Source organism: Canis lupus, chromosome 27 (genome assembly GCF_011100685.1).
Source record: "Canis lupus familiaris isolate Mischka breed German Shepherd chromosome 27, alternate assembly UU_Cfam_GSD_1.0, whole genome shotgun sequence".
Classification (NCBI taxonomy): Eukaryota; Metazoa; Chordata; class Mammalia; order Carnivora; family Canidae; genus Canis; species Canis lupus.
In genome coordinates, this window is record NC_049248.1 from 40,559,034 (window position 1) to 40,568,791 (window position 9,758).

General features: G+C 37.4%; 1 protein-coding gene across 1 annotated transcript; it reads left to right on the top strand.

The window, feature by feature from the left end:
- Positions 1–710: 710 nt before the first annotated feature.
- OR8S12 (olfactory receptor family 8 subfamily S member 12) lies at positions 711–1,646 on the top strand. The gene is given in 1 exon segment (NM_001389052.1): positions 711–1,646. A coding segment is annotated over 1 exon segment (936 nt).
- The last annotated feature ends 8,112 nt before the right edge of the window (positions 1,647–9,758 follow it).

Sequence of the window (9,758 nt, forward strand, 5' to 3'; positions counted from 1 at the left end):
AGATCAAAAGTTCCAAATATATGAAAGATAATGAAGATGAAAAAGATAACACAAATGTACATAATTAATTAGTAATGAACTATGGCAATGTCTTGAATGGAAAGTAAAAGACAGAGTGAGGGGCAGCCCCAGCGGCTCAGCGGTTTGTTGCCGCCTTCAGCCCAGGGCGTGATCCTGGAGACCCAGGATTGAGTCCCACGTCAGGCTCCCTGCATGGAGCCTGCTTCTCCCTCTGCCTGTGCCTCTGCCTCTCTCTGTGTGTGTCTCTCTGTCTCTCATGAATAAATAAATAAAACCTTTAAAAAATAAAAAGACTGAGGAGAATAGGAAGGATTATAGTATCTTCCACAGAAAATGGGTTCTTGACCAGAATATCATAGAACAAAATCAATTTTCTAGTTTAAACGGATAAAATTTATTCAAGGGTCAGACCTGAAAATTATGTAAATTTCTCTAGAGGTGTCTGTAAGAAAAGGACAACAAATTTAAAGAGCACAGAAGTTTCAGGACTTATACACCAAGCAATCAGAAAAATGAAACACATGCTTTAAAGGGACTCCATGAGAGATATTAAACAACTATAGCAATAATAAGCAGATGAAGAAAAAAGGTGTGTGTACATAGAATAAGTAGAAAGTTTGGCTTGCCAGAGGAGGTGGTTAATACATTGTTTCTCTTTCTGCTTTCTTCCAAAGTATTATCATCTTTAAATGGCCTTGGGAAACCACAGCACCATCACTGAATTCCTCCTTCTTGGACTGCCTGCTGATCATCATACCCAGGCCCTAATCTTTGTGCTTTTCCTGGTAATTTACCTCCTGACTCTGTCAGGGAACCTGCTGATGATCTTGGTTATCAGAGCCAACTCACACTTTCACACACCCATGTACTTCTTCTTGAATCACCTCTCCTTCCTGGATCTCTGTTACTCTTCGGTCACTGTTCCCAAGATGCTAGAGAACCTCCTGTCTGAGAAGAAAACCATTTCAGTGGAGGACTGTTTGACGCAGGCCTTCTTTGTGCTTGCCTCTGGGGGAACAGAGCTCTGCCTCCTTGCAGTGATGGCATATGACCGCTATGCTGCCATTTGCTACCCTCTACTCTATGGTCAGATGATGAACAATGAGCTGTGTGTGGGACTGGTATGGGGATCTTGGGGTCTGGCCTTTTTGGATGCATTCATCAATACCCTCCTAGCTTGGAATTTGGACTTCTGTGAGACTCAAGTCATCTCGAATTTCATTTGTGAGATTCCTTCTCTGTTCCCTCTATCCTGTTCCAATAGCTCTGTTAACTTTGTAGTCCTGCTCTGCTCTGCCCTCCTGCATGCCTTTGGGACCTTCATTCTGGTCTTCTTCTCTTATACACGCATTGTTGCCACCATCCTAAGCATCAGCTCTACCTCAGGCAGACGCAAGGCCTTCTCCACCTGCTCCTCCCACCTCACCACAGTGAGCTTATTTTATGGCTCAGGTTTTCTTCGCTATCTCATGCCAACCTCAGGTTCTCCATGGGAGTTGGTTTTTTCCATGCAGTACAGTGTGGTCACTCCCCTAGTGAATCCCCTTGTCTACAGCCTTAAAAACAAGGAAGTTAAAGCAGCTCTGAAAAACATGTTGCAGAAACATTTAAAACGTCTTAGATAGCAGAGAACAACCAGAAGATGATTGGGAAGAAGGGCAGAATTACAGGAAAATACCTGAATAATAAGCATTAAGGAAAATTTTTGTTTGCTCACAATGTCAGATATGACAAAATATCTTTTAAAGCCTCCTTTGTTTAGAAATGCACGAAAAATAGCAAAGTATTTTCTTGCTTTGGTTCATATTTTATCTTTCTCAGAAGCAGAAAACATGCATCAGATAACTATTTCAATTCAAATAATTTGATTATAGACATAGATTATTCCTTTTGTTTGCAAGACATTAACAAAATGCTTAGCGCTTTGGACATAATTCAGAAATTATGTCCCGAATTCTTACATGGATTTCTGTGGGTATTAAACTGGGGATTAAGTTTTGCTACAAGGTAAAAAGCCAGGGTCTATAAAGGAAGAAAAATATAGGCTTGAGACTTGTGGAAAGTGGGTTTAAGATGAGGTCTGATTGAACAGTGGCTCAAAGGCAAGATAGGTGCAGCTGAAGGTGTGTTGTTGGGCTAAAAGTCTTCCACAAGCCTTGTGAAGCATTATCTGCCAAATGGCAAATGGTAGAGATTTCATTCACTCTAGGGTAGTATAGCAGGGCTGGTGGCCCAGAAGACTTGGGTCTGGTAGAAAGTGATGGGATTTATAAAAGAAGTGCATGAAGTAGGGAGAATCTTACACAGAAATTTCCTGAGGGAGGAAAAAAAGGACGGTCATGGAGAAGACTAATCAGAAAAACTGCATAAAATCATTTACCAAAGCATCCTAGACACATCTATAAAACCACTTGCTAAAGTATCCTAGGAATCTTAGAAATACAAAGCTACACAGACACTGTGATTTACTCTACAATATCTTAAATGAAGGTAGATTTAGTTTTTAAAAGAATTTTATTTAAATTGTAACTAATTAATATTATTAATTAGTTTATAATAATTAACATTATTATTAGTTTCAGAGGTAGAATTCAGTGATTCATCACTTGCATACAACACCCGGTGCTCATGACTTCAAGTGCCCTCTTCAATGCTTATCATTCAGTCACCCAGTCCCCCCACCCAACTCCCCTCTAGCAACCCTCAGTTTGTTTCCTAGAGCTAAGAGTCTCTTATGGTTTGCCTCGCTCTCTGTTTTTGTCTTATTTTATTTTTCCTTCCCTTCCCCTATGTTCATCTGTTTTGTTTCTTAAATTCCACATATGAGTGAAACCATATGGTATTTATCTTTCTCTGAATGATTTAGTTCACTTAGTATAATACCGTCTAGTTCCATTCATGTCCTTGCAAATGGCAAGATTTCATTCTTTTTTAGTGGTTGAGTAATATTCCTGTGTGTGTGTGTGTGTGTGTGTGTGTGTGTGTGTGTGGCTTCTTTATCCATTAATCTATGGACATTTGGGCTCTTTCTGTATTTTGGCTATTGTGGACATTGCTGCAATAAACATTGGGGTGCATGTGCCCCTTCAAATCACTATGTTTGTGCCTTTTGGATAAATACCTAGTAGTGTTGAAGATCAGTTGACCATTGAGTTAAGAGTCCATTTCTGGGTTCTCTATTCTGTCCCATTGATCTATGTGTCTGTTTTTGTGCCAGTACCATACTGTCTTGATGACTACAGCTTTATAATACAGCTTGAAGTCTGGGATTGTGATGCCTCCAGCTTTGGTTTTCTTTTTCAACAATTTTTTGGCTACTTAGAGTATTTTCTGGTTCCATACAAATTTTTTTCCAGAAAAAGTATTTTCTGGTTTAGGATTGTTTGTTCCAGTTCTGCGAAAAATATTGATGGTATTTTCATAGGGATTGCATGGAATGTATGGATTGCTTTGGGTAGCATAGACATTTTAACAATATTTGTTCTTCCAATCCATGAGCATGGAATGTTTTTTCCATTTCTTCGTGTCTTCCTTAATTACTTTAATAAGTATTCTATAGTTTTCAGAGTACAGATCCTTTACTTCTTTGGTTAGGTTTTTCCTAGGTATCTCATGGTTTTAGGTGCAATTGTAAATGGGATCAATTCCTTGATTTCTCTTTCTTCTGACTCATTGTTAGTATATAGAAATGCAACTGACTCCTGTACATTGATTTTATATCCTGCTATTTTGCTGAATTCCTGTGTAACGTTCATGTCATCTGTGAAGAGTGGAAGTTTGAATGCTTTGCTGACTTGGATGCCTTTTAATTCTTTTTGTTGTCTGATTGCTCTTAGGACTTCCAGTACTATGTTGAACAACAGTGGTGAGAGTGGATATCCTTGTGTTCCTAACCTCAGGAAAAAGCTCTCAGTATTTCCCCATTGAGGATGACATTATCTGTGGGTCTTTCCTATATGGCTTTTATTATATTGAGGTATGTTGCCTCTATCCCTACACTGCAGAGTTTTTATCAAAAAATGATGTTGCATTCTGTCAAATGCTTTTTTGCATATATTGAAAGGATCGTATGGTTCTTATCCTTTCTTTTATTAACGTGATATATCACATTGATTGATTTGCAGATATTGAACCACCCTTGAAACCCGGAAATAAATTCCACTTGGTTGTGGTGAATAATCCTTTTAATGTACTGTTGGATCCTATTGGCTAATATCTTGGTGAGAATTTTTGCATCCATGTTCATCAGGGATATTGGTCTGCAATTCTCTATTTTAGTGGGGTCTTTGGTTTTAGGATCACAGTAATGCTGGCCTCATGGAATGAGTTTGGAAGTTTTCCTCCCATTTCTATTTTTTGAAACAGCTTCAGAAGAATAGGTATTAGTTCTTCTTTAAATGTTTGGTAGAATTCCCCTGGAAAACCATCTGGCCCTGGACTCCTGTTTGTTGAGAGATTTTTGATTACTGCTTCAATTCCTTTGAGGGTTATGGGTCTGTTCAGATTTTCTATTTCTTCCTGTTTCCATTTTGGTGGTTTATATGTTTCTAGGAATGCATCAATTTCTTCCAGATTGCCTAATTTGTTGACATATAGTTGCTCATAATATGTTCTTATAATTGTTTGCATTTCTTTGGTGTTGGTTCTGATCTCTCCTCTTTCATTCATGATTTTATTTATTTGGGTCCTTTCTCTTTTCTTTTTGATAAGTCTAGCTAGGAGGTTTATCAATCTTGTTAATTCTTTCAAGAGTCAGCTTCCAGTTTGATTCATCTGTTCTACTGTTTTTTTCTATTTCTATATCATTGATTTCTACTCTATTCTATTATTTCCCTTCCCCTGATGGATTTAGGTTTTATTTGCTGTTCTTTTTCTAGCTCTTTTAGGTTTAAGGTTTGGTTGTGTATTTGCGACTTTTCTTATTTCTTGAGAAAGACCTGTATTGCTATGTACTTCTCTCTTAGGACTGCCTTTGCTGCATCCCAAATGTTTTGAACAGTTGTGATATCATTTTCATTTGTTTCCATGAATTTTTAAATTCTTCTTTAATTTCCTGGTTGACTCATTCATTCTTTAGTAGGATGCTCGTTAACCTTGAAAGTAGATTTAACACTAAGTTGTTGAAATGACTGGATGGCCAAAAGGGAGAAGGATGGAGGGGGTCTTAGAGAAGCAAAACAGAACGAAGAAGTTATTCCAACCCTAGGCTGACACTGATATTTCTACATTGGCTGCTATGCTGCTGGGGGCACCAGGGGCAGGACCACTGAGGAGAGGAATCTCAGTGGTTCTAGGACTGCTGAAAAAGTACTGCACTCACTACTCCTTACAGAATCAGAATCTGCCCCCACCATTGCCTCCTCTGCCTCCTCCTCCTATCCCTCCTCCTCTTTTTCTCCTTCTCCTTCTCCTTTTTATTCTTATTCATACACTTAAACAGACCACTGCCTCCAATTGGCTAAATGCAGCCAGAAGCCTATTAGCAAGAGAATCTGGGAAATGTCCTATGTGAGCTTCTAGTCCAAGTATTGTAAAATCAAGAATATAAGGGTGAATGTAGAGCTTGTAAATGTGACACTCCTGGCTCCAGAAAAGAAGGCTTCCAGACGTTGGAAACCTAGGTCTGTACCTGCCCTATAAAGCAATTGGTTGCTTAGCTTAAAGGATGGATCTCAGGCATTCACAGCCCTCAGTGAATGCATAGAAATGTAGACAAAGGACAGATGTGATTTCTGTAACTCTACTCCAAGGCAAAACATTATAATTTAGGGCTCTAATATTGTAATTTGTGAGTTTTTTTCCAAACCCTGGGAACTTTGAAAATTCCCAAGCAGCCTTCCAAAAAGAGAGGGTTTTAAGAGACTATTTAAGACTCTCTTACTTTCTGTACCCCTCTTACTCACTTTACAGTGCCTCTGTTCCCACTTAGGCAGTCCCCTCTGCAGGCCTCTCCTACCTCTTCCACTGTTCCAGCAAATCCACCTAAAATTTTGTTCTTTATTTTTTATTTGTTTACTAAAGGAAATCTAACTAAAGCAATTTTGCCTAATAATCACCTCCACTAACAAAACACTTACTGAATATCTACTCATATAATTTCAGAATTTCACACAGGATAGACCTATTCCAGCTCTTTCCAATATTTTGCCCTATTTTATTTTTATTTTTTATCATTAAATTTATCTTAGATTTTGTTTTTTTCTTTCTTTTATTTAAATTCAATTAGCCAACATATAGTATATCATTAGTTTCAGATGTAGAGTTCAGTTATTCATCAGTTCCATATAACACCCAGTGCTCATCACATCAAGTGCCCTCCTTAATGCCCATCACTCATTTACCCCATCCTCCCACCCACATCCCTTCCATAAACCCTCATTTTGTTTCCTGTAGTTAAAAGTTTCTCATGGCTTGTCTCCCTCTCTGATTTCTTCCCATTCAGTTTTTCTTCCCTTCCCCTATGATCCTCTGCACTGTTTCTTGTATTCCATGTGTGAGTGAAACCACATGATAATTGTCTTTCTCTGACTTATTTCACTCAGCATAATACTGGGTACTCCAGTTCCATCCATATCGATGTAAATGATAAGATTTCATCCTTTCTGATGACTGAGTAGTATTCCATCATATATATATGGAATATATATGGAGATATATATCTATAGATATAGATATAGATATAGATATAGATGATAGATATAGATATAGATATAGAGATAGATATAGATAGATATAGATATCTCACATCTTCTTTATCCATTCCTCTGTTCATGAACATTTTGGCTCTTTCCAGAGTTTGGCTATTATGGATATTGCTGCTATAAACATTGGGGTGCAGGTGCCCCTTCTCACCAAGAAATGGGCAGGAGACATGAACAGACGTTTCTCCAAAGAAGACATAGACATGGCCAACAGACACATGAAAAAATGCTCCACATCACCAGGGAAATACAAATCAAAACCACAATGAGATACAACCTTACACTAGTCAGAATGACTAAAATTAACAAGACAGGAAACAACAAATGTTGGTGAGGATACAGAGAAAGGGGAACCCTCTTACGCTGTTGGTAGGAACGCAAACTGGTACAGCCCCTCTGGAAAATAGTATGAGGTTCCTCAAGAAGTTAAAAATAGCTACCCTATGACCCAGCAATTCACTAGTAGGTATTTAATCCAAAGATACAAATGTATTTTTCCCTGTTTTAGATCTGTTTTCTTCTTTGGAAATTTCAAAAGTTTTCAGTCAACTTGCCTTTCTCATTTAATTGCATTTTAAAAGGTCTATTTATCAAATATTAAGTTCTTAGCATTTGAGTGATTAAAGTTACAATTTGTAAGGACTCAATTTCTTTTAGGTATTTTTCTCATACTGCATATATTTTTACAATACATGTATTTCTGAAGCAAGTCAATATATATTTATTTTTCTTCATATTAAAAACAACAAGACTAAAAATGTTCCATGGACACTGTGCAGCTTAAATTATTTTTCACTTTACTTTTGACTATGTTGAAATCATAAAGAATTATTGCTTCATGTAAAACACTAACATTTTTCTTTAAAATTTTTTAAAATATAAATCATTAAAATACAGAGAAATAGTTCTACTACACAGTGAAGACCACTATTAACACTTAGGTATAACTCAGTCCAATTTTTCTATGAGAAATGTCTTTAGGGTACATTCTTATTCACAGCCATGATTATAATTTATAAGCAATTTTGTTTCTGTCATTTTACTTAAATTAAACATTTTCCATTTCCAAAAATATTTTAGTCTCTATTATATTTTATAAAGAACACGGGCACTGGGCAGCCCGAGTGGCTCAGAGGTTTAGCGCCACCTTCAGCCCAGGGCGTGATCCTGGAGACTCGGGATCGAGTACCACATCAGGCTCCCTGCATGGAGCCTGCTTCTCCCTCTGCCTGTCTCTCTCTCTCTCTCTCTCTCTCTCTCTCTCTCTTTCTCTCTCTCTCTCTCTTTCTTTCTTTCTCTCATGAGTGAATAAATAAAATCTTAAAAAAAAAAGAACTCGGGCACTGAGGGGGGCACTTGATGGGATGAGCACTGGGTGTTATGCTATCTGTTGGCAAATTGAACTCCAATAAAAAATAAATAAAAATAAAAAATAAAAAAAGAACAGGGGATCCCTGGGTGGCTCAGCGGTTTAGCGCCTACCTTCGGCCCAGGGCGTGATCCCAGGGATCGAGCCCCACGTCAGGCTCCTTACATGGAGCCTGCTTCTGCCTCCACCTGTGTCTCTGCCTCTCTCTCTTTCTCTCTGTGTCTCTCATGAGTGAATAAATAAAATCTTTTAAAAAATAAAATAAAGAACAAAAAAGGCCATAGCTTTTTTAACAGTTCCCCTACTATTGAATACTTCATTATCTAGCAATTGTTCCAAAGAATTTTCCTCTTTTTCTCCCTCCTTTTTTCCATGGGCTTCTCCTTTCTTTCCTGCTTCCCTTTTTAATTTTTCCTGATTTAGGAAATCAGAAGCATAGGATTGAATTATTAATTCCTGCTTATAAGGCACTGTCATAAAATCAGTATACACATATACTACTTTAATTTCATTTATTTTCTTTTTGTTATGTTGTTCCTTTGTTTCTAAAGGTATTACAAACCATGCCCTACCTCCTAATCTAATAACTAAAACTTATTTGTAATTAAATTTACTTTTGATTTCCTCCCTCATCCTGTCATCTGAGAAATTGTACATCCCCTTAAACTTTGTGTTTATAAATTTCTTTTATAAGTTTATAAACTTCCTTTCAGGATACCTAGGTGGCTCAGTGGTCAAGCATCTGCCTTTGACTCAGGTGGTGATCCTGGGGTCCTGGGATTGAGTCCCACATTAGGCTTCCCACAGGGAGCCTGCTTCTCCCTCTGCCTATGTCTCTGCCTCTCTCTGTGTGTCTCTCATGAATAAATAAATAAAATCTTTTTTTAAAAAACCTTCCTTTCATATTTTATTATTGTCTGATTTTGTTATCAAAAACAAGCTATACTTACAACTTTACATTAATATTGCTCTCAAATATCTTTGAAAATCATTCAATTGTTTTAGTGTATAAATCCCAGGTATGCCCAAATCCAGGTATCTACATACCAGAAAAGAAAACGGAACACCCATCTAGTGGTTTATTATCCTTTGAATTCACGAATGAGATCTTGATGTGGAATGCACCCCACCTGTTTACCTAATGTCATTCTCCAGAGAAGGCGGCACAGCCTTCTTACAGAACACTAGAGCTGTATCTACAGCTCCTTTTCTGTCTACAAGCTTACGTATATCACAAACATTAAACTCAATTTCTCCATTTGGGGCTATTTAGCATAATGACAAAAAGCAGTTTTTAAGGTCTTATGATATAAATTTTAACCCTGACTCTACCACTTAACTTTATAAATTTGGACCAGATATTCCACTGTGCCTCAGTTCCTCATGGGGTAAATGAGGGTAATAAAGGTTCCAGCTCATAGAGTTCCTGTGGGGAATTAGTTATCATGCCTAAAATGTGTAGGGCAATACCTGGAATTTGGTACATAATTAATAAACATTAAAAAAATAATTAATAAACATTGATCATTGTTTTTGTTTTGGTCTCATTCTCTTCTAAAACTTTGAAAACATAACTAGTTTTTAGCATTAAGGCACATCTAAATATTCTTCCATCTGGCCAGTGCTTCCACTCTTCCTTATAGACAGCAATACACTGTAAATCTAAA